Source organism: Theropithecus gelada, chromosome 12 (genome assembly GCF_003255815.1).
Source record: "Theropithecus gelada isolate Dixy chromosome 12, Tgel_1.0, whole genome shotgun sequence".
NCBI lineage: Eukaryota > Metazoa > Chordata > Mammalia > Primates > Cercopithecidae > Theropithecus > Theropithecus gelada.
The window spans coordinates 104,673,879-104,697,883 of NC_037680.1; the positions used below are offsets into that span (position 1 = coordinate 104,673,879).

Genomic DNA, 24,005 nt, shown 5'->3' on the forward strand with positions numbered 1-24,005 from the left:
GTTCTTTGGTGAAGTGTCTCTTCAGGTCTCTTGATCATTTTTCAAGTTTTGTATTATCTTTAATGGACAAATAATAATTGTATCTATGTATGGGATACAATACAATAATTTGATATATGTATACACTGTGGGATGATTAAATCAGGGTAATAAGAATATCCATCATGCCAAATGTTTATTATTTATTTTTGATGAGAACATTTAAAACCTTCTCTTTTAGCTATTTTGAGATATATATGTTATTATTAACTGTAGTCACCTTTCTGTGCAATAGAGCACCAGAACATGTTCTGTCTAACTGTAGCTTTTTGCCTATTGACAAGAATCTTCCTTTCTCTGTCCACCTCCCCCAGTCCCCAGCCTCTGGAAATCATAATTTTACTCTCTCTTTCTATGAGTTTGACTTTTTAAGATTCCATACGTAAGTGAGATCAGACTGTATTTGTCTCTCTGTGTTTGGCGTGTTTCATTTAACATAAAATCCTCTAGGTTCATTCATGTTGTCACAAATGACAGAATTTCCTGATTTCAAAATATACTACAAAGCAATAATAATTAAAACAGGATGGTAATGGCATAAAAACAGACACACTGACCAATGATATAGGATAGAGAGTCCAGAAGTAAGCCGACATATCTATGATCAACTGATTTTTGACAAAGGTGCCAAAAACACACAATGAAGAAAGGATAGTCTCTTCAATAAATGGTGTGGAAAAACTGGATATCCACATACAGAAGACTAAAAAGGGACCCTTTTCTTACCTCTTACATAAAAATCAACTAAAAATGGATTAAATACTTAAATGTAAGGACTAAAACTATAAAACTACTAGAAGAAAACATAGCTGAAAAACTCCATGACATTGCTCATTTTTAAATCAGTTTATGTTGTTGAGTTTTAAGAGTTCTTTGTATATTTTGGGTAATAGTCTTTTATTAGATATGTATTTAGAAATATTTTCTTCCAATCTGTGGCTTGTCTTCTCATTCTCTTGTCAGTGTCTTTCACAGAGCAAAAGTTTTTAATTTTAATAAAGTCTATCTTATCAAGCCTTTCTTTTATAGATTGTGCCTTTGGTGTATCTAAAATGTCATTGCCATACCCATGATCCATCTAGATTTGTCTCCTACATTATCTTCTAGGAGTTTTTTTTTTTTCCTGAGACAGAGTCTTGCTTTGTCACCCAGGCTGGAGTGCAGTGGTGTGATCTCGGCTCACTGCAACCTCTACCTCCCAGGTTCAAGAGATTCTCCTGTCTCAGCCTCCTAAGTAGCTGGGATTATAGGCGCACCACCACACCCAACTAATTTTTGTATTTTTAGTAGAGATAGCGTTTCACCATGTTGGCTGGGCTGTCTCAAACTCCTGACCTCAGGTGATTCACCCGCCTTGGCCTCCTAAAGTGCTGGAATTACAGGCTTGAGCCACTGTACCTGGCCATTCCAGGAGTTATATAGCTTTGTGTTTACATTTAGGTCTGTGATCCATTCGTGTTATTTTTTGCAAAGGGTGTAATGTCTGTGTCTAGATTCATTTTCTTTGGCATGTAAATGTCCAGTTGTTTCTGTACTGTTTGTTGAAAAGACTATCTTTTCTTCAATATATTGTGTTTGTTTCTTTGTCAAAGATCCATTGACTGTATTTGTGGGTGTCTATTATTTGGCTCTCTGTTCTGTTCCATTGATTGATTTATCAATTCTTTTGCCAATACGACACTATCTTGATTACTATAGCTGTACAGTAAATCATTGTGTCAGGTAGTCTCAATCCTCTGACTTTGTTCTTCCTCTTCAATCTTGTGTTCAAAATTCTTGGTCTTTTGGTCTCCTTATAAACTTTGGAATTAGTTTGTTGATATCTGCAAAATAATTTGCTGGAATTTTGATTGGGATTGCAATGAATTATAGATTCATTTGGGAAGAACTGACATCTTGACAATATCGAATCTTCCTATTAATGAATAGCCTTTACTGTTGAAGGAATTTTTGCTGGATAAAGTATACTAGGCTGACAGTTTTTTTCTCCTTCAGCGTCAGTATAGTTGTCATGCTTTGTCTTTTATCTTACATTGTTTCTGATAAGGAATCTGCAGTTTTTATTTGTGCTCCTTAGTATGTAATTTTTTTTCTCTGGGCTGCTTTTAAGATATTTCTTTATGATTTGTTTTTAATAATTTGATTATCATGTGCCTTGATGTGATTTTCTTCTGTTGATCATGCTTAGAGTTCATTATATTTCTTAATCTGTCAGTTTATAACTTCCATCAAATCTTATATTCATGTGTACCTTTAAATCTTTCAGCATATTTATAAGAGATATTTAAAGTCCTTGTCTGCTAATTTCATCTTCTCTGTAATTTCCGGATATGTTTCTTTTGATGATTATACTCCTTATTATGAGTGATATTTTACCTCTTCTTTGTGTAGCATTTTTTTGCTTGGATGTTACATTGCAAGTTTATGTTGTTGAGTACTAGATTTTGTCATCTTTTCTTTAAACAATGTTGAACTTTATTCTAGATTAAATTAGTTTCAGCTCAGCTTGATCTTTTTGATGTTTGCTTTTAAGTTTTGTTAGAATAAGTGTAGATTAGCCTTTATCTTTAGGGCTACTTTAGCCTTAATTCTATGATGTGATCTTTTTAGGGTCTCTACTAAGTACTGTGTGTATGTAAGATGGATTCTTCACTCTGGCTAGTTGGGACTAAACATCTTCTAGTACTATGTGAGCTTGTGGCATTGTTCAGCTTACAACTCTCTAGCGTCATGGGGCTGTACCTATGCATGCATGCCTCACTGCTCAGCAACAGGTCGAGGGGCTTCCTCTGCAAGTTCCTCTTCTTTCTCTGCATATCTGCCTCTAGTCCATGTCTCCTCACCTCGCTGTGCCCACTGAACTCTGCTCAGGATTTCCCTGTTTGCACTATTGCCTGAAAAGGCAATCCAGGTAGAAAGTGAGGGCAGTTATAAGGCTAATTATGTTTGTTTTCCTTTGCTCAATGTGCTGTTTGTCATACAATGTATGAAAACAGTTGTTTAATTCTGCCCATTAAAAAAATTATTCATGGATGGGCCAGGCACAGTGGCTCATGCCTGTAATCCCAGCATTTTGGGAGGCAGAGACAGGTGGATCACTTGAGGTCAGGAGTTCAAGACCAGCCTGGCCAACATGGTGAAACCCCATCTCTACTAAAAATACAAAAGATAAATTAGCCGGGTGTGGTAGCATGTGCCTGTAATCCTGGCTACATAGGAGGCTGAGGCAGGAGAATGGCTTGCAACTGGGAGGCAGATATTGCAGTGAGTCGAGATCACACCACCGCACTCCTGCCTGGGTGACAGGGCGAGACTCCATCTCAAAAAAAAAAAAAAAAAAAAAAGAGAAAAAATTCACGGATGGAGGGCAAGTTGAGTTTCAATAACTTCATTGTGAATAGAAACAGAAGTTCTTTCACATTTATCTTTAAAACTCTCTCTGCAGGTATGCCATTGTGGTTTTGATTTCAATAATTCATATGTTTTTCTATCTAATGGTTTTTAATTTCAATTATTATACTTTTCATCTTTGTAGTAGTATTTGATTGATTTTTATATCTACCCTATTCTATTCTGATGGTGGTTTGTTTCTTGCTTCTATTTTGTATGTCTCATTTTTTCCAAATATTAAACATAAGTACTTTGCATTCTGTATTTAATAATTCCAGTGTCTGAGAACTTCGATGGGGCTAATTCTGCCTCTTCATGTTTGTGATGAGTCTTTCTTACAGTGCCTTGATTCCTTGTGTGTCTCTCAGTTTAAGACTCTGAGCTCATATTTGATGGGGTTTTATTTGTTGAACTCCTTTAAGACTGGGCTTAACTCTCCAGAGATTTTACTTTTGTCCCTGCCAAGCTCTCACAGGGTTGTTAACCTAAGATTGCTTTAAGGTAACTCACCAGTTTGGGATTTCCTGGACCACAAGTATAATGCAAATTAGAATGGCAAAAACACATTAGGGTAAGCCGTGGTTATAAATTCTCCAGAGGATTGTTTTCTCCTCGTACCCAGAGCTGGAAGCTTGAAAGGTACACCTTTTTTTTTTAATCAGTTCACTGTTCTGGTGGGTGAACTTTTTCCATAGTTCACACTTTTACTAAGGTTGTAACCCTTGAGGATGCGGAAGTCTGTCTCAGTTCCAAGTCTTCACCACTCGTGGACCCTCATTTCCTGGTTTCCACTAGCCTTTAGAAAATGAATTTTTAGGCTACAGAGATTGGTAGATACCCTCAAGGGCAAGCAGAGTCAGCTTTAATTTACTACCTTTTCAAATTCTTTTTTTTAACCTCTGAAATTTTTATAATTACTACTGTTAAGATTAGCCTTGCAAATAAGGGTAAATAAAATAATTCCTGAGGATATAGAAACGAGGGTAAATCATAAATGGCAGACAGCATTCTGCCTCCATCTCTCCAGATAAGGGCTCTTGGGGGCTGCTGTTTTAGACGGGGGTGCCAAACATCCAGATCCACGGGGAATATACCACACCTGCTTGTCAATTTTTAAATTGACAGTAATTATATCAATTATATGCGGTATATACTGTGATGTTTTCATATAGTTTTACCTTGTGGAATGATTAAGTCACACTAATTAATAAATCTAGCACCTCACATACTTACATTTTGTTGTGGTGAAAGCATTTACTATCTAATCTTTTAACAGTTTTGAAATATACAGGCCAGGCACAGTGGCTCACACCTGTAATACCAGCACTTCGGGAGGCTGAGGTGGCAGGATCACTTGAGCCCAGGAGTCTGAGACCAGCCTGGGTAACAGAGTGAGATCTCCATCTCCACAAAAAATTAAAAAATTGGGCAGGCATGGTGGTGCACACCTACAGTCCCAGCTGCTTGAAAGGCTGAGGTGGGAGGATTGCTTGAGCCCGGGAGGTTGGGGCTGCGGTGAGCCGTGGTTGTACCACAGCATTCCAGCCTGGGTGACAGAGTGAGACTATCTCAAAAAAAAAAAAAAAAAAAAAGAAATATACAATGCATTGTTATTTATTACATTCACCATTCTGGGCAATAGATCACTAAAGCTTATTTGCTTGTCTTTCTTTAAAAAAAAAAAAAAAAGATCAGCTTCACACTTAAAAAGATGTTTATTATACTTAATCCAGGATCTCTAGGTGACTCATAGTGGGAACATTTTTAGGCTGGCTAGATTACCACAATGCTTAAAATGCAAGTCTCTCACTCTCATTCTTCCCACGGCTGGCATCTTCTCTTCCTGTAGGTCTCATCTCAAATGCCAACATCCTATCTAAGTATCCACTTTCCCTACCAGTTATTTGCTACCACATTACTTTTTATTTTTTCTCTCATCACACTGTACAATTATATTTTTTCAAAAGATTTTCCTATGTTCTCTCCCTGTCTTTCCCACTCGTGTGTAAGAACTATGAGAGTAGATACCAAGTCTTTCTATTTTCTTCTGTGTTTTCAGACCCAAGGCCAATTTGCTGGTCAGAGGAAGCACTCAAATATTTGTTCTTGAAGCAAATATAAATGGATACACAACCTAAAATATGTTTCTAAAACATAAGATGATGTTAGTAAGTACAGCATATGAATATCTGGAATTCTCAGTTTGTTGTTTATACTTTGTGGTCTCAACTTATCAAAAAGTCCAATAAATTCTGAAGTTGTTATTCCTTTATCAAAAATGTAAGAAAGTGATTTTTATTTCAGCATATTGAGCGTAAATAACATTTTTTAAAGTAAGAATCATGAAAACATGCCTAAAGAAAGTAGCCTAAAATTATTTTCAGGACATGACGCCTCCCCATCTCCAAACAAAATTAAGAGTCCATACGCCACTTACCTTGTTTGTGTGTAAGGGAGAAGAACTGCTTCACGGAGAAGCGAGTTTTGTACTTAACTATTTTGAAATCCTATAACATCTCTGAGCTTAGAAAATGTAATAATCTAAATATGGTTAATTTTCCCTCTAGCAAAATCTGGAAATTCTCTTGTTTTAATAAAATCCTCGTAATGTTTATAAGATATTCCTTTTTCTTTTTTTTCCTTTTTCTTTTCTTTTTTTTTTTTTTTTTTTCTTTGAGACAGAGTCTTGCCCTGTCACCCAGGCTGGAGTGCAGTGGCATGATCTCGGCTCACTGCAACCTCACCTCCCAGGTTCAAGCAATTATCTGCCTCAACCTCCCGAGTAGCTGGGATTACAGGTGCTTGCCACCACACCTGGCTAATTTTTGTATTTTGAGTAGAGACAGGGTTTCATCATCTTGCCAGGCTGGTCTTGAACTCCTGACCTCATGATTCACCTGCCTTGGCCTCCCAAAGTGCTGGGATTACAGGCATGAGCCACTGCACTCGGCCTTGAACATATTTCTTTTGGGAAAAAAATTCCTGGAATAAGGGCAATCATGTACCCTAACCCCAAACAGCAATGACAACAACCAAAAAGCAAGCACTTATGACAACAGGCGAGGCCCTGAGTTGAGAGATTTATGTGCATTTCCTTAATAAAACCTTAAAGATCCTCTTAGAAGATAATTATTATTCCCACCTACAGGTGAGTAAACTTTGGTAAACAGAGAAGTTGCTCAAGGTTGCATAGTTACAAGGTTAGTGAAATCCATGTTCTTAATAATTCTTTATATTGTTCCACAAAGAAAAACATTTTCAATATTTAGTCCTTATGTTTTGGAAGCAGATGTAGGTCTTGAATTTCTAGGGTGGATGACTGCACATTCTTTCTTGCTTTATTAGTGGAAAACCAAACCAGAAATCATGATTTGAAAGGGTATATTCTTGGGCCATTCTATGTAATACAAACCTAAGCCATTTGGGGACTTTATTCATACATATTTCCAATATATCCTATTTTAAGGATAATATCAGTGACAGTTAATTCACAATTGTATAATGAATTTTATTCAACTTCAGGGACAATTGCTATTTGATCTCAGCCTACAACCATAAATCTCATAGAACTACTATTTCATGAATGTTCCCTAACTAGTCACTCTTTGGTTAAAAATCTCAGCTGGGTTTAAGATATCTGTGTTAAAGAAGACTCCAAGTCAGGCATCTGGATTCTATAAGAAGGGTTTTCCATTTTCTTGTATTTCAGGTTAAGGTAATTCTAAAGAATTACACATGAGCTAATTTGTTTCTTTAACTCTGATCGCTTTAAAAAATTTGTAATTCTCCGTATCACCTACATAAAATGCTTCGATACATATTGTCTATAGCTGGAGAACTACTGATGTATAAAAAAGCGTCTGGGTTAGCTCTGCCTACGTCATTTGATTTAGCTTTGTGTTCTTTTGCTTTTATGTTTTCATCCTTTCTCTTTATTCTTCCAGGGTTTCATCTGATTGGAAAGTTAAGGTCTTAGTACTGAGTGGCTAAAAAAGAAATATTTAAATCCACCTAGACACTATGTACCAAATACACTCAACCATAACCACACCGGTGATGATGCCCTCTAGTGGGCAGCACTGGTACCTGAGGATGATTCCCTTCTCCTTCCCTGGCGGAAGTGGAAAAGTATCAAAGACTTTCAGAGAGCTGCTGAAATTTGATGAAGGCTGTGTTCCACTTGATTGCCACTAAACATTTAAAAATCACAGGCTTTTTGGTAAATAATAAACAATATAGGCATATGTCTCTGAAAAGACTTCTCCAACTTAGATTTTCCAAGGCCACTAGCTTCCTTTTTTGTTGTCCTGTTTTGTTTAACTACAAACCAAAGCTAAAGAAATGATACAATGGTCTCATATTCAAGGAGCTTATAGATTTTCTACAGAAAATATGAGTTGTAAAAGGAATGGAGAGTTCTTTAAGCAGCCTCAGAGAAATTATTACCTTATGTCAAATTCAAAATGGATTGTCAACTACGTCATAATTTTCTGGAAAGGAGCTGTTTAAATAACAATACTTCAGTGTTGCTTTGCATTTATACTGCTAGAATTATACCAGGCATCTAAAGGGCCAGCCCTTGTGGAACACAGTGTCCTTGCCAAGATCTTTAGAAAAAGACAAAAAACAAAAACAGAAAGCAAAACTTGAAAGGAGAGACTCTGTGGAGAAGAAAAAGGAGAGGAGAGAAAAATGATGCCAAAATATTTAATTTCAAATGCCAATACTGATATTTATTTAAATTTACCTGTTTTCAAATGAATAAGTTGCATCATTTATTATTAATATTATTGCATCATATATTATTAAGATTGTTATTTGCTTAAAAATTGCCATGAATGAATTTTAAAAGGTAGGAAACCACAGGAGATTAATTTTAATGGGGGGAATTATATCTTACTTCTTTGGTTATATAGATGAGTTTAATTTGCTTTGGAGATTTTAAGAAGAAATTTACTTTCAACTCTCTACCACAAATGCATATTAACCTAGGAGGTCATTATTTTTGGTTTTGAAAATTTAGTTATTGCACCAATCAAATCCTTTATGTCTAAAATTTAGACTAAACACTGATTAAGATGCAAACTCCATCACATGCACTCTATGTAGCCTAAGAGACGATTCACTCACCTATGGATTTGACAAGCGCTCACGGCTGTGTCTCCACCTCTCACCACATCTGGGATGTTTTTGTCATTCGAATGCTCTTCTGCTTCCTCTGGGGGGCTGCTTTTGGAAAGGAAGGGTTCAGGTTCCCCAGCACAGGCTTCTCTCTGATCTGTTTCAATCTGAATCAAAGGCACTTCCCTCGAGCAAAGTGATCGCCTTTTGTGGTTTATTGCTACAGTGTCGTGGCACGAGGAAGTTTCCTTTTTAGAATCTAAAGGGTTGTGGTTTGTAAGAGAAGCAGTTTTGCTCAAAGATGACACTGGGGGCTGTTTACATTCGGTAACAGAGTCTTTCCTCGGGCAATCGAGAGACTCCTGAACAAGCAGAGTTGGCCCACTGCACATCCTGCTGGCAGCTAATCTATTTGCACACGTCTCTGCTTGCGAGGGAGAGCCACCAGAAACAGGCTCAGCGTCGGCTTCCCCCGCATCATCCACAATGATTTTGTTCTTGCGCATGAGGGCTTCAATGGAGCTCGCCCACGTTTCATGAATTAACATGTTCGTGATGTGGTCAGTCCTACCTCTCCGATACAAGCAAGAGTCAGATTTGCAGAGACCGGATGAGGACGTGCTACTGACTGGCTGCACGCTTAGGAAATCCTGTGGGCAGTTCTGAGCAAAGCCATCTAAAGAGTTGGCTTTGATGGGCACATTCACTGTCAGCCTGGAGCATGGGGATCTGCTGTCTGGCATGGACGACTGTCTGTGGCACACCGGGGATCGCAGAGAAGGAGACAGCAGGCTGGCTGTCCAATCCTGGCTGCTTCGTCTGGAGGAGGTGCTTTCTCTGCTGTCTCTTTCGATGTCCCTCAGCATGTACCTGTAGAACTCCTCAGTGATGCTCTCTGTGCTAGACTGCTTAGAGGGACAGTTTGGCCTCACACTGAGGTGGTCACTTTTCCGGCACGCCTGTTGCATGGCTGAGCTCAGAATGCTGCTGGCGTTCTTGCCAGCATAGTAATCCAGCAGTAACTCAAATCCTCTCCCTTCATTTTCCATCTGGTTCACCATGAACCTGGAAAACTCATCGGTGATGCTCTCACAGCTCGACTGTTTGGAGACAGAGCTGGCCCTGCTGACCGGCTGGCTCAGCGTGCTCATTAAGCCCAGGCTGTTGACATAGGCCCTGGCCTCGGAGTCTTCCTCAGGAATGCTTTCACAGCTAGAGGCCTTCAGCCGGCTCCACCTGTCACCACTCAGTAACCGATTCCGGGGATAGCCCTGCGCCTGCCACATGCCGTCCACCATAGAGAACTCCGATAGGTTCATGATCTTGGCTGCCACTTCATTGGCAAAAAGGTTGACAGAATCTGGGACATCCTCAAGGTTCATGGACTCATCCACAACCCTGTTCATCAGCTTCTCTTTAAGCTCGGGATGCTCATCCGTCTTCCTCTTGATCTCACTGAGCCGGGGCGGCTTGTGTTTCCTCACAGCAGCCCCGCTCCCCTGGCTCTCTTTCTTCCTCTTCAAGGATCGGCAGGGTACATTGGGTGTCATCAGAAACTCACTCCCTCTTTTCCATGCACAAAACCAGGGTTGTTTTCCACTGGAGTTGTCAAGGCAAATCGCTGCAATTTCAGTTGCCATGGAGACGACAGTGTCTGCTAATTCTTCCGCAAAGTCTGTAATGCAGTAGATGTCTGGATGCTTTGTTTGAAGCATGGATTGAGCAGGAAGCAGCAAGTCATCCCCTAACACGGACAGGTTGACTTGAACTTCGTTGATGCAAGATGTGGCAGAGTTGTACTTTTCTTGGGTGTTTGGGTGGATACTGTCCTCAGCCTCCTGGGAACTGCTTCTGGACTGGCCAACCGTCGGGGACCTTTGTGCTTCGGAAGAGACCCTGCATTCATTCTCACTGTGATGAGGGCTTTTTGTATCCTCTCCCGCTGTTCCTTTCAGATATATTTCCTTGGGGGATGTTGTAGCAGTTGAAGAATCGGGCACCCTGTGACCATGTGATAATTCTGACTGCAGCGTGGGGTTCTTGAAGAGGCCTGGCCTCACTCCACCGTTGTTTTGTTTTGAATACATGCCATCCACAAGATTGTTGATGACAAGACTCGTGTTGTGTGAATTGCTAAGTGGAGAGCTGCTGGAGGATTCAGTGGCTTTTGTCCAAGCTAGACTAGCACCCGGATCAGATGGCTGGCAGCCAGGTTCTGTCTCCCTCCTTCTGATGGTCTCCTTAGAAAGGACAGCAGGACATTCACCAAGCCGTACAATATGACTCATCTTCTTGAACGTGAAGCATATCACATCGAAAAGCAGTTGATTTGTACTTTCCATTAAGGTGTCCAGAATTTCAGATGAATGCCTGTTGCCATTGGGGTTGAGTATCATATTTTTGTGGTGAACTTCATCAATGGAATGCCTCAGGATAACATTGGACAGGGTATGTGCCAGTTCATTCCTGAGGACATTTTCTGAGCACAGGGTCTGAGACTTTGAAGCAGTTTCCATGATTCTCCTGTTCATGGAGTCCAGGAAGTCTCCAATACTACTGTAGGTATTAGGCCTTGTTAAAACCAGAGCAGCCTCCTTGAGCAATCCCTCAGCAATGGCTTCCTTGCCAAGCTCCATGCTTGCTAAACTACAAAGTGGGGGCATGGCTTCAGAAGCCTCAGCTGCAGGCGAGAGGCCACCGCTTGGAGCCACTGAGCACGTCACCTCTTCTCTTTCACCTAGACCACAGACAGCCACGGCACTGGCCACCTGAGTCATGCCACACAAAGCAGATGGAAAGGAGTACTCATTGATGGAAGGTTCCTTGAGCCCTTGGGGTGCTTGCGTTTGCAGTGCACCACTGCCCCCTAGTGGAAAGTTTGAGTCCACTTGCTCCATTTTGAGTCTTTCTGTGGCCTGTGGACTGGAAATGGTTCCAATCACAGTGGCTGCACAAGCTAACGCCACTTCTAGAGCACTCTGGGGTTGTCTGCTGGGGTTCTCTCCAGAGAGGAGACTTGAGGTTTCAACAGAGGCTTCCATCTCAGGCCATGAGGAGATGCCTGGCTCGGGGGCAGCATCGCTGCCATCTGGACTCTGAACAACGACGATTTTGGGGAGCTCATTCCATGACCGAGAAACCACTGTATCTTTTGTAGAATAGCAACTGGGAAGCAGAGAACTTCCTACAGAAACACTGACTGCAGATTCCTGGGATAATGTGGGCTGAGACTGAGATAATCTAATAAATGCATCCTGCAGCACGGATTCTGCTAAATTTGTAGCATACTTGCCAGTGGTGACTTCTCCATCTTGTACAGGAGGGAGAGCGTTTCTTGTGTCTTCATGATCTCCTGGGTTTCGGTTGCTTCTCTGCTCAGCCACAGCACATGCAGAAGGTACATCTTTATCCATCATGGAGAAATAAGCATCTTTTGGAATATACAGTGCCTGTGATTTTTCCATTTGACCTTTAAAATCTTCTGAATAATAATAATGGGTGGCTTCTCTCTTATTCCCTACAGCTTCACTTTTCCACTGTGATGGCTTGGCTGAGGGATCTAGACTCTGTAAGGCTGTGTTCTTTGTTAGGTTTTCTGGAGATCGCTCTGGTTTAATCAATGGTGTGGGATATTTGTTGATGTATTTGTCTTCCAAAGCATAACGCCACTTTTCCTTGTTGTAATTCCATTCCTCCTGGGTGGCTCCCTTTAGCTGTTTACTTTCCAAAACATTGGCTGAGACATTTATATTTTCATAACCTAGTGAGGAGAATATGAGAGGCACTATTACTTTTTGGATAGCAGGTTACCATAAGTCTTAAGTAATAATTACTTTCTAAAAGTAAAGCATCAATAAGGACACATGCACACGTATGTTTATTGTGGCACTATTCACAATAGCAAAGACTTGGAACCAACCCAAATGTCCATCGATGACAGACTGGATTAAGAAAATGTGGCACATATATACCATGGAATGCTATGCAGCCATAAAAAGGATGAGTTCATGTCCTTTGTAGGGTCATGGATGAAGCTGGAAACCATCATTCTGAGCAAACTATCACAAGGACAGAAAACCAAACACTGCATGTTCTCACTCATAGGTGGGAATTGAACAATGAGAACACTTGGACGCAGGGTAGGGAATATCACACACCGGGGCCTGTCATGGGGTGGGGGGAGGGGGGAGGGATAGCATTAGGAGATATACCCTAATGTAAATGACGAGTTAATGGGTGCAGCGCACCAACATGGCACATGTATACATATATAACAAACCTGCACATTGTACACATGCACCCTAGAACTTAAAGTATAATAAAAAATAAATAAAAATAAATAAATAAAAATAAAGCATCAACTTTTTCCCCCTTCAAGAATAACATTTTGAAGGTTTTCTTCAAGAAAAATGAATCGGAAAAGGCTTTCAAGTTTCATGATAGAATGCCACCCAAAAAAATGGCTTTCCATGTGGGATATAAATGCAAGTAGGAAGTGTTTGAGGGTTGAGGGTTGAAACCATTCTTCAGGGGAAAGCAAACCAGACAGGTGCATCTTAGAGCTTCCCATTGGGTACAAAGAGAGAAGGGAGGATGCTCACAGCAAGCTCAGTAGTGGGACTTGTTGCAAAGATTTGTTCTAAAGTTTGCATGAGACTTGTCCCAGAGACAGTGGCAATAACATCTGGGGTACCCCTTCCTCTGTGGCTAAAAGTGGGGAGGAGGAACACATTGTTCATTGAGCTCTGTGAGTGGGTCAACAGAGAGAGCTGAAGAAATGAGTGCTAAACACTTTCCTGGATTATCTCTTTCTGTCTTCACAAAAATCATTAGCTACAGGCATGATTGTACTCCCAAATTAGACAAAGAAACTAGGCTCAGAAAGATTAGATAACTGGCGCCAGATCTCACAGCCTCAATGTGGCAGTGCTGGGATTCAAGCCCAGGCTGGTCCAACTTGGATCCAACTAATATACGGCTTTTATGGAAGTCTTAGGGAAGTTAACTTTCCTCCCAGTGATAGCCTCCATCTCTTGGCAGGCAGGAGGATTTACCTTTAAAGTACACAAATTCCCTTCAGCATCCCTAAGGCATCATTTGGGAGTCTGGATCCATCCAACCATTAAGTCTGCTAAGTGTGTTTGTCAGCATCTTCACTAGTGTTCTCATATCCTCCTTCCTTCCTTCCTTAAAATTCAGCAAGTAAAGATTGTGATGTGTCAGCCAAACTGATGTGGCCTGGAACTTTTCTCAAATCCCACCCAGACATTTTTATATGGGGACTAATTTCAGCAGGCACTAATTGGAAAGTTCTCACCGTTCCTAGATTCATCCACCTCGCTTTCTTCCTCCAAGTGCTCAGAAGCAGTGAGAAAGTCTTCCTCGATTGAGGATAAGGAACAGTTCGTGTCATCCTCCAGTTTTAAGATGTTTGTTTCCAGGTGGAGCTGTCGCTCCTGCACCAGTTCCAGACCAATCAGAAATTTGTTGATTTCAAAGATGATGCAATTGGTACTGTTTGGTCTGTTCCCTCTTGCACATTGGACCAAGCAGATATCTGGCAGCCAAGGGCACTAAAAGTGGAGAGAAAAGAAGGCATTTATTCAAAAGGGAAAATAAAAGACTATTGCCTCTGACCTTTCCTTTTCCACTAAGCTCCCCTGTTAATAGGAGTGGGGACCTTTAAAATATGTGAAATGTCTTCTGGGATTATATTAATAAACTGCTTGAAAAAAATTCAAGTGATGTTTGGGAACACAAGGTACCTAGCAGAAAGCCTGACTTGGGGGAAAATAGATCGGCTGTATCACATATTTTAGTTTCCCTTGGTCAAAGCAAAAATTGAACTGGGCAAAGTTAAACAGGCAAAGAAGATTTTTATTCAAGGCTATTAAAATAGGGAAGAGAGGCCAGAATTAAGCTGGACCACACTCCACTGAACAAAAGGCAATAGGGTTTTTAAGGGCTAGAGTGATGGGGCAGATCTTAGGTCATCTGTGTTTGATCATTGGCTTTACCCAAAGAAACAGTAAACTTTCTTGTATCTTTTTGACAGGAGGTAGTTTTACAATCTGGAACAAGACGCCCACTGAAGTTAGGTTCTTACGCTCCTGTAAAGACTGGGGACATTAAGGGAACTATCTTCCTTGATGATTACATTTCAACTAGACAGCTCCCAGGTCCTTGAGAAAGACATTTCTGGGTATAAAGCTGGCAAGAGGCTTTTACAAAAAGATTTACATCTCAAAAAGGCAGAGGAATTTACAGTTATAAATTTTCTAGATTAAATGCTCTAAGAAAAGGGAAGTCAGAGTCTAGAGTCAGGAAGGAGCCTGTCCACATTTTGGTCAAGCTGAAGGGAATGTCAACGCTGTCTTGGTTACCTCTCTTGATTAAATTGAGTCCCAGTTTGTCAGACCAGTATCTTTCTCTGCCTTGAAGATACTCAGTAAAACCTCTACTAGTACTTCAGATGTACAGTAAGTGTTCTATCAACTACAGTTAGATTCTATAATTTGTATTGCTTATCTGAAGAAGCAGTCAACATGAAATTAAATGAAATCCATAGGAAGTGAACTAATTACCTCTAAAAGACCAGCGTGTGGTAAGAACAGTGATAACGAGGCCCAAATTATAGAATCGTGTACTAGTTAGACCTGTTAATTCTTTTAGTTCTGGGGTTATGAACCATATCCTCATTCTCCACTACACATTTTCACTATTCATATTATTGCCATTGGAATAGTAATAAAAGATTCCAATAATTCTAGGAGAGATGATTATAAAATGAAAAATTCAATCCTTCTCCAAGGGGTTCAGAAATCCCCTGGGGGCTGAAAAATTGAATTCCCCTGTATGCATATGTGATTAGGTCTATTTTTCAAAGAAGGTGGTCCATTGCCTGGTTTTTCTAAGTGTGGGTATGGACCTGCAGCCATGGCATCACCTGGGAGCTTGTTGGATATATTTACTCTCAGGCCTCAACCCAGATCTGCTCAATCAGAATCTGTGTTTCCAAGGAATCTGTTGGCGATGGGTACATGCATTAGCATTTGAGACCCACTGGTCTATAGCTTTTATTGAATTCACAAAGTATCTGTGATCCCCCAAATGGAGAGGAACTGCTGTTGTAGAGTAAGTAGAAGTTGGCTTAATTTTCTTTCCACTGAGTTTAGACACACTACACTAAACTGAAACTTAGCTGGTATTTTCCAAGTACCTGTTGTATGCAAATTATGCAAGGAGGTGCAAACATGAATCAGACAATTGCCCTGGGGAGAAGGGCACACTATACTATCAGTCAGTCAACCTCACCAGAGTCCAAGTGATTCACATGGAGTTGATTCACCTCCGGCTCCAGAGGTGATCATGTGACTCAAGCCTGGCCAATCTGAAGGATGCATTCCTTGGGTCATAGTGATTGGTTCAGAGATGGGCATGTGACATTTGAGAGCCAATAGGATGCAATGAGGCTTTTGCTGAAAACCACCTGGAAATGATGTTCCATTCACACTTTCCTGACTTGAACCCAAAGGGATATTGCTTCCTTGTGGGAGGAGCTTGTCTGATAATGGGGTCAATGGAGAGAAAACAGGAAAACAGGCCACAAGAGAAAAATCCATGTCTTGATGACATTGTTTTTAAGTCTCTAATCTACTCCTGGATTTTTCTGGTTACATGAAACCATATGTTCTCTTTTTGTTTAAGCTAATTCTCTGCCATGTTTAATTAAGAATCTAACTGGGATTAATCAGGGTCTAGTAAGTTAAACTCAAGGTCAAGTCCAATTAATGTCAATACCAATTTTCATAGAGATATTGAAAGAAAGCTGGAATTTCTCAGTAATACTAAGCTAGGAAAATTGTTCTATAATGCAGAGGCAGCTTTTAAAAAGTATGTGAATTCTAAAAAGAAAACGGGAATAAAGTTTTCACTCTCAATGACATAATGTACAATTTATTGACAAGCCACAAATTACCTAGGATTCATGTAAAATTTATAGGACACAAACCTTGTTAGTAGCTACAAAGTCAGGGAGATCTGATTACCTGGAAATAAAGCCTTCTCATTTATTAATTGATTTATCACACTGTATTATGTTTCTTGAAATTTGGAGACTTTGGGGCTTTTTGATATTTTGAAGAGTTGAAGGATAAAAGAAGACTTTAAAAATGGACAGCGAAATTAAAACCCAAGGAAGAACAATTTGTGGAAAACAAATGCTCATCATTTTAATCTGGAGCTGTTACATATCACTGTAACATACTTTATGTGCATTTTTCTTCTAAATTAATTAAACAATTTTACTTACATGTCTTTAAATGTTATAGTGATTTATATAGTAGGAGTGCACATGAGTGCACTGAATGATAATAGTAGTGTTTTAGTTACTGCTTTATTTTTAATAACATTTGTTTTGGAGGAGGGATATTTTATTCGTTGGGCCCGAGACACTCTCTTTCCATCCTTGAAGCTGCCATTCTGGATTTACTAGCTTGGCTAGTTTGGTACCTCCTAAGGAATACATAACATCTGAAAGATGATACTGTGGGATTCTGAAATAGAATTTTGATACTGCTCCTAAAAGAGAAGACAGTTCTGTTTTCATTTTTCCAGTAGATTTGTGGAAAACCAAGCTAAGTAAACAATGCCTACTCTATCTGTTCTAGTTCAAATACAACTTAGGAATTTGAGAAGACAATAGAAATTAGGAGTTGATGTAATAAAAGCTCTGTCAAACTCTAAGTGGTGGTATTTAAGAGAAATATAAATGCAGACTTTTCTCAAATATAAAGACACTTTGATTCCTATGTTACAGAAGCTTATGTGTAGCGTTTATTTGGGGGTTACACTGATCTGTGCTGAGCTAACTGTAGATTTAAGTGAATGGCTTATCAAGAACTTACGTCTTACCTGTGAAACTTCAAATTCTGCCTGGAGATTTCCAGAGGCTAATCCACTTAGGACGACAATTTCATTTTCTTTTGGTTGTTGGACATTCATGGAACTGATAAGTTTTGGAAGATCTGGTGAAACATTGACCAGTTTCTGTAAAGCAAGAATCTTTATTAGTTTAGCCGATTTCTTTTCACCATATACTACTCACAAACTATTTTACCTTCGGAAATAATACTCACAACTGCTCATACTATAGATTGGTCAATCTACTAAGATTCTTACTAGAAGAAATTTTATAAAATGGAAGCATGCAAGTTTAGATTGAAAGAGAAAATATAAACTTTAAAAATTCTTTAGTTCTAAATTTTATGAAACTAAACATTTTACAAAGTAAACATAAAGTAAACATTATGATAGTAATTACTATCCTACCACAGGTATAAACAGTAACTTGGAAAAATTTTCCCTTTAAAGACCTTGAATAAAAGATTTTTTTTTTTTAAACTAATAATCTTCTGATATGGCTTGGTTTTGTTACCCCATCCAAAACTCGTCTTGTAAATGCTATAATTCCCACGTGTTGTGGGAGGGACCTGGTGGGAGATGATTGAATCATGGGGGCGAGTCTCTCCCACGCTGTTCTCGTGATAGTGAACAGGTCTCATGAGATCTGATGGTTTTAAAAAGCAGGACTGTTTTCTGCACAAGCTCTCTCTTTGCCTGCTGCCTTCCACATAAGATGTGACTTGCTCCTCCTTGCCTTCCACCATGATTGTGAGACCTCCCCAGCCATGTTGAACTGTAAGTTCAATAAACCTCTTTCTTATGAGTCCAATAAACCTCTTTCTTATGTAAATTGCCCAGTATCAGTTTGTGTTTATCAGCAGCATGAAATGGACTAATACATCTCCTGTCCTAATTTTCAATAATAATAATTATAAAATTGTGACTAGCATTGATTTTACTCTATGTACTAAGCACTATGCTAAAGCCTGTATATAGCTTAAATCTGACTACATTTAATCTTCACAACAATCCTATATGGATTAGGTACCATTATTCCTTTCATGTTATACACAAGCAGCCTCAGGCCCAGAGATGAGTAACTTGCTCAGTTCATGTAGCTACATCAGTGCCAAGGTATGCTCTTAGCCATAACAGACGATTATTTCAAATCTCTCACATAAACTCTTCAAACACGCTACCCTTAGATGCCAACTTGCTTTGGCCCTCCCTGCTGTCTCTCTGATGGACTCTGCACCATAATTCTATCAAATAAAATTGTGTGTGCAATTTCTTTTGAAAATCCCATAGTACTATACAGATGATGATATTTGGGGCTCGGTGAAAATGTGTAATAAATTAGCGGTGTGGGAAACTGGGTTTGAGAAGCTTGAAGTACAGCATTGTCAATATGGGAATAACTGTCAATAACCGAGTAATTGCAGGTCTACTGTTCGGTGGAAATCAAGTGGCAAATCGTGTGCTGTTATACATTAAACAGTATTACACCAAATGGTAAATTCAAACTATTGTCAACTTTTGGCATGGAATGGCAACCTTATTATAGCACTAATTATTCCCATTGTATCAGCAGGCTCCAGTTCCAGAGGACTGAATAGATCTTCAAGTCTTTCCATACTGTCAAGCATTTATATCACGGCCCTCACGGCCTTAGATGTGCTTGGGGAATTTAGCTGCAACAGGATGCAAAAAGTTCAAGCCACGGGTACGGATGAAGCATTTGATGAAAGCAGCAGGAAGAAGCAAATCTGAGAGACAGAGGGGAGGGTTGGCTGGTATCAGCAGGTTTTAGAAAAGTCTTGGAAAAGTCATCTACAAATAGCCATTTTAAGGCACTGATGGGCAAGAGGAAGTGTGCCTGCTTGGACAGTTCTGCCTACATGGGAAAGCAAGTTTCACAAATGTAAAAAGGGCAAACTGTAGAGGGTAAGTGCTAGGGAAAGGGTCGGGGAAATGGACTGTAATGAAACTATCTAACCAAAGAGTCTCCTACAAAATGAGCATTATTTACAGATGAAATCAAGCTGAATAGGACTTGTAATCACCTCCTGGACAGCTTGAGTTTCAAATGTTACCTGTTGCAGGTGCTCTGTGCTGCATTCATCCTTGTTCACATCAAGATTCACAAAGCAGACCTGGGAAAGAGGGCAAAAATAGTACATTAAAGTCAAAACCTGACTGTCTTTTTAGAAGAAAGCAAGCAGGAATCTGCTGGGGCAAATGCTTTGGGAATCTTCCACATCTTAGACAGTTTGGCATAGAAATAGTCATTTCAGGGTGGGTGCTGTGGCTTATGCCTGTAATCCCAGCACTTTAGGAGGTCAAGGCGGGCAGATCACAAGGTCAAGAGATCGAGACTATCCTAGCCAACATGGTGAAACACTGTCTCTACTAAAAATACAAAAATTAGCCAGGCGTGGTGGCACACGCCTGTAGTCCCAGCTATTTGGGAGGCTGAGGCAGGAGAACTGCTTGAACCCGGGAGGTGGAGGTTGCAGTGAACCGAGATCGTGCCCACTCTAGCCTGGTGACAGAGTGAGACTGCATCTCAAAAAAAAAAAAAAAAAAAAAAGAAAAAAGAAATAGTCATTTCACTTTGGAGCCTGTAAATAGCTCTCCAACACCCTACTCAGCTTCCCACTGGTTACAACAAATGCCCTCTTCCTTTTATGGCCCAACATACTGAAAAAGTCTGTTTGTATTAGAGCGAATAGAACACTTACAACAAAATCTTCAAGTTTACAAGGTGTTATCAATTCTCATGAAATAGGAAAAATAACTTTTCATGCTCTAAGGCTGTTTGTAATTGCAATAAATACTTTTCTCTATTTTCTCCTTTCCACTTCTCATTTTTGCTCCTTTTCTCCACCCGCTTTTAATATAGTGCATAATAAACCAGCACTCCTCTTTGCCACATTGTTTTAGTTCATTTGACTTTATTTTACCTTGTTATACAATTTGCCACTTTGCTAGCCATCTTGGATAAATGTCTGAATGGGTTAGTCTAAAAACAATAGCCATGATATTAAACAATAAATCTGAACAACAATGAAACATTGTTATCAACTCATATGCTGCATAATGAATAATATTTTGGTCAAGAACTGATCACGTATACAACAGTGGTCCTTTAAGATCACAATACCGTATTTTTACTGTTTTTACCTTTTCTATGTTTACATATGTTTAGATATACAAATATTTAATGATTGTGTTTCATTTGCCTGTGGTTTTCTGGACAGAAACATGCTGTCCAGGTTTATAGCCTAGGAGTAATAGGTTATACCATATAACCTAGGGGTACAGTAGGCTATGCCATCTAGACTTGTATAAGTACAGTCTATGATGTTCAAACAGTGACAAAATCACCTAATGATGCATTTCTCATAACATGTCCCCAAGAGTAAGTGACTCATGCCTATAATTTAAATCCCAAACATATCACATAGTTAGAGAACTACTATGAGCATTCAGATGGGGTTGGAGAAAAGAAAGTTAAAGTTTTCAAAGAGGTTAGCTATGTGTTTGAAAGATAAAAACACTTTTGTTGGATAGGGAATGGATGGGGACCATCACTGGTGGGTTGGACAGACAGCATGATTAATACTTTGAGGTGAGAAAGTGTAACATGCTGTAAAGCAACAGGGAATGAGAGAATCTGATTGCAGGCAGGCCTAGAGGAAGGGAAGTGTCGGTAATTAGGTCTAGTTAATTTTGTGCTAAATGAGAAGATGCAAATGAAGTTCTTTAATACTTTGCTAAAAATCATCCAAAGGTTTTTATTTCCAACAAGTTGATTTGATGATACAAAACTGAGAACATTAATTACCTGGAATTTAGTTAGACATTTGAACTTTCAGATGCCTGCAAATATATGGAGATTTCTGATCTTAGTTACTTTTTGGGGTCATGGTTTCTTAGTCCATCTTTTTTCTTTTTGAGGTTAAAAAAATAATGGAAAGGTTTTGAGAAGGATCTTAAACACTGAAACAGAAGTATAAAGATCACGTCTGCTTTAGTCCCAAAGAATAAGAGACTGCTTCAAGTTTCATGGGCTCACGAGATCCTTGAAGTGTAACCCTAGGGTGCACCATCTGCCTGTTAAGAATAACTTGTGTTGCGGGAAGTCAGGGACCCCGAATGTTCCTGATAACTTGATGGGCATTAGGGAGAAGAAAGGGCATAAAAGGACCCACACTCTCATCAGAAGTTCTTTTTACTCTGGGTTAATAAGATGGAAAAACAGGAAGAAATCGGCATGAGTCCCTTTGCAGACAGAGCAAATGGAAGCATAAATAGAAGATGGAGCTCAGAAGCAGTTCATGATCTAGGGAAGTTTGAGAATATTCATATAATAATTGAAACTTTGCCCTTGGAAAACTAGTTCAATATCCATCAGTGCTCGGGGACTTTTAATAACATGCAACTAGGACTGGAGATATTGAATTGATGACAAGATTTTCCATTCACCTTAAAGAAAGGCCCATTACCTTGCCCCTGGGCATGACAAAGCTTTTATTATCCTGCATCACAGTGGGAGAGGGCAAAGCAGAGACCAGAAAGCAAAGAAAGGCATTTATAGTAACAATTTGTCTGCCTTCCAATATTTTCTTTAGTTCTCTGAGGATGAACTCTCTTTTCACCCATTCTAGGCTACTAAATGAAACTCTGCCTACACCTGAAGGACACTCTCCACATTTGCTAGCTGAACCAAGATAAAAACAAAGCAAGACACAAACCGACTTCTTGCTTATACTTCTTATGCACATCTTTCAATATCTTGGTAGTACGGGATGATCCAGGCTTCTTAGGGCCTGATGTGCATGCAATGTGAGGCCTTCTTTAAGAAATGGAATAACGGTCGATTGTGGTGGCTCGTGCCTGTAATCCCAGCACTTTGGGAGGCCAAGGTGGGTGGGTCATGAGGTCAAGAGATCGAGACTATCCTGGTCAACATGGTGAAACCCCATCTCTGCTAATAATATAAAAATTAGCCAGGCTTGGTGGCATGCGCCTGTAATCCCAGCTACTCTGGAGGCTGAGGCAATAGAATCACTTGAAGCTGGGAGGCAGAGGTTGCAGTGGGCCAAGATCATGCCACTGCACTCCAGCCTGGCAACAGAGCAAGACTCCATCTCAAAAAAAAAAAAAAAAAAAAAAAGAAAAGGAATATTCTAAATTAGGTGTGAGAGTGAATATTTACTTATTTAGAAGGAAAAAAGGAATCACAAGAAAGCTAGAACTTAAAAGGGCTGGCGAATACTAAAATATAAAAACTGCCAGAAATATGATATCTAATCAACTGCCCAATGCACCTCCATAATACTTTTTTTTTTTTTTTTACATTTTTGACTAAATACTCTTTGGTCACTTCTTCATGTGAAAGCAATATTGAAATATTGTCTTCTCTAGAGAAACTAGAAAAATAAGCTAGTTTTCCTCTAATATGGTTGACTGATTTTTTTAACTTCCAAATTTTTATTGAAAATATGTTTTTCAGCTTATTGTCAAATTCAGTGGGAAACTACTATACAATTTCTTTCATATATGAGTTGTTATAGGCATACTCACTCTTTGTAGTACCTTTACACTTTTGTACTCTAAAGACATAATTTGGATTCTCTTTTGTGTGATTTCCATGAAAAAACAATGCATCATGCATTTCTGATTTTCAATGCTGTGCTATCAAATGAATGCCCACCAAGAGGAAATTGCTGCTTGACTAGGCTTCAATGAGGACCCAGTTTTGCACTTCAGTTTTCCATGTCTGATGACTGGAAGAATTTTACACAGAGTAGCTTCTGGCATGTAAACCTTGTTTTCTCTCACTGCCTACATAGTTTTGGTATTGGAAACTGTAGGACATGCTCACCCTATCCCTGACCTGGCACATTCATGTTGCAGTGTCTGGCTGGGTTACCACTCTTGATGGTAGAAGCATTCCTGGAAGTCATTGCTATATGTGGATGGCTAGCAATCACTTAACTGTATATGAAAGTGATACCAAGCCACATAAATATATCTCATGTAAACACAACCCCCTCAATTTCCCTTAAGCCAGAGCCCAATAACACCTGTGGTCACTCCAGTGACTCTCAGTATGGGGGGAGGTAAGAGGTAGTAGGAGTCGAAATGGAAAGAGATAATCAAAATTAAAATATCTTACTTTGAATATTTTACAAAAACACATAGCCATGTGAATATATTGATAGGCCCTGTCCCAAGGGCCTTGAAACTGGGGCCTATGCATATTAACAGCCCTGAAACCTAACTTTTGAAAATTTTACAGTCAATCCACTTCTTGATGAGATGGACCATGTGACTGGATTGCTCTTAGCAAGTTTTCAATCTCTATAAACTGGGGCTATTAATTGAGATTTAAGCAACCACTAATGCTGAAGTCCAAGGAGAATATAGAACCAGGCTCTGTCTAGGAGAGCTGGGGACTGGTGAGCCTGGATTAGGAGGCTTTGATGAGGAGACTGAATGTTTGATGAGGAAATCGAATGTCTCCAAAGTGCGTGGTGTCAATC

At 39.5% G+C, this 24,005-nt stretch overlaps 1 protein-coding gene across 2 annotated transcripts in view; it reads right to left on the reverse strand.

The window, feature by feature from the left end:
* SPHKAP (SPHK1 interactor, AKAP domain containing) overlaps positions 1-24,005 on the reverse strand; it is a 192,697-nt gene that overhangs the window by 18,379 nt on the left and 150,313 nt on the right. For both annotated transcript variants that reach the window (XM_025404901.1, XM_025404902.1), the window contains exons 4-7: positions 19,548-19,607; positions 17,464-17,598; positions 13,868-14,123; positions 8,560-12,310 (exon numbers count right to left, since the gene is read on the reverse strand). In XM_025404901.1, coding sequence (XP_025260686.1) covers positions 8,560-12,310; positions 13,868-14,123; positions 17,464-17,598; positions 19,548-19,607 — 4,202 coding nt within the window. The remainder of the gene's footprint in view (positions 1-8,559; positions 12,311-13,867; positions 14,124-17,463; positions 17,599-19,547; positions 19,608-24,005) is intronic.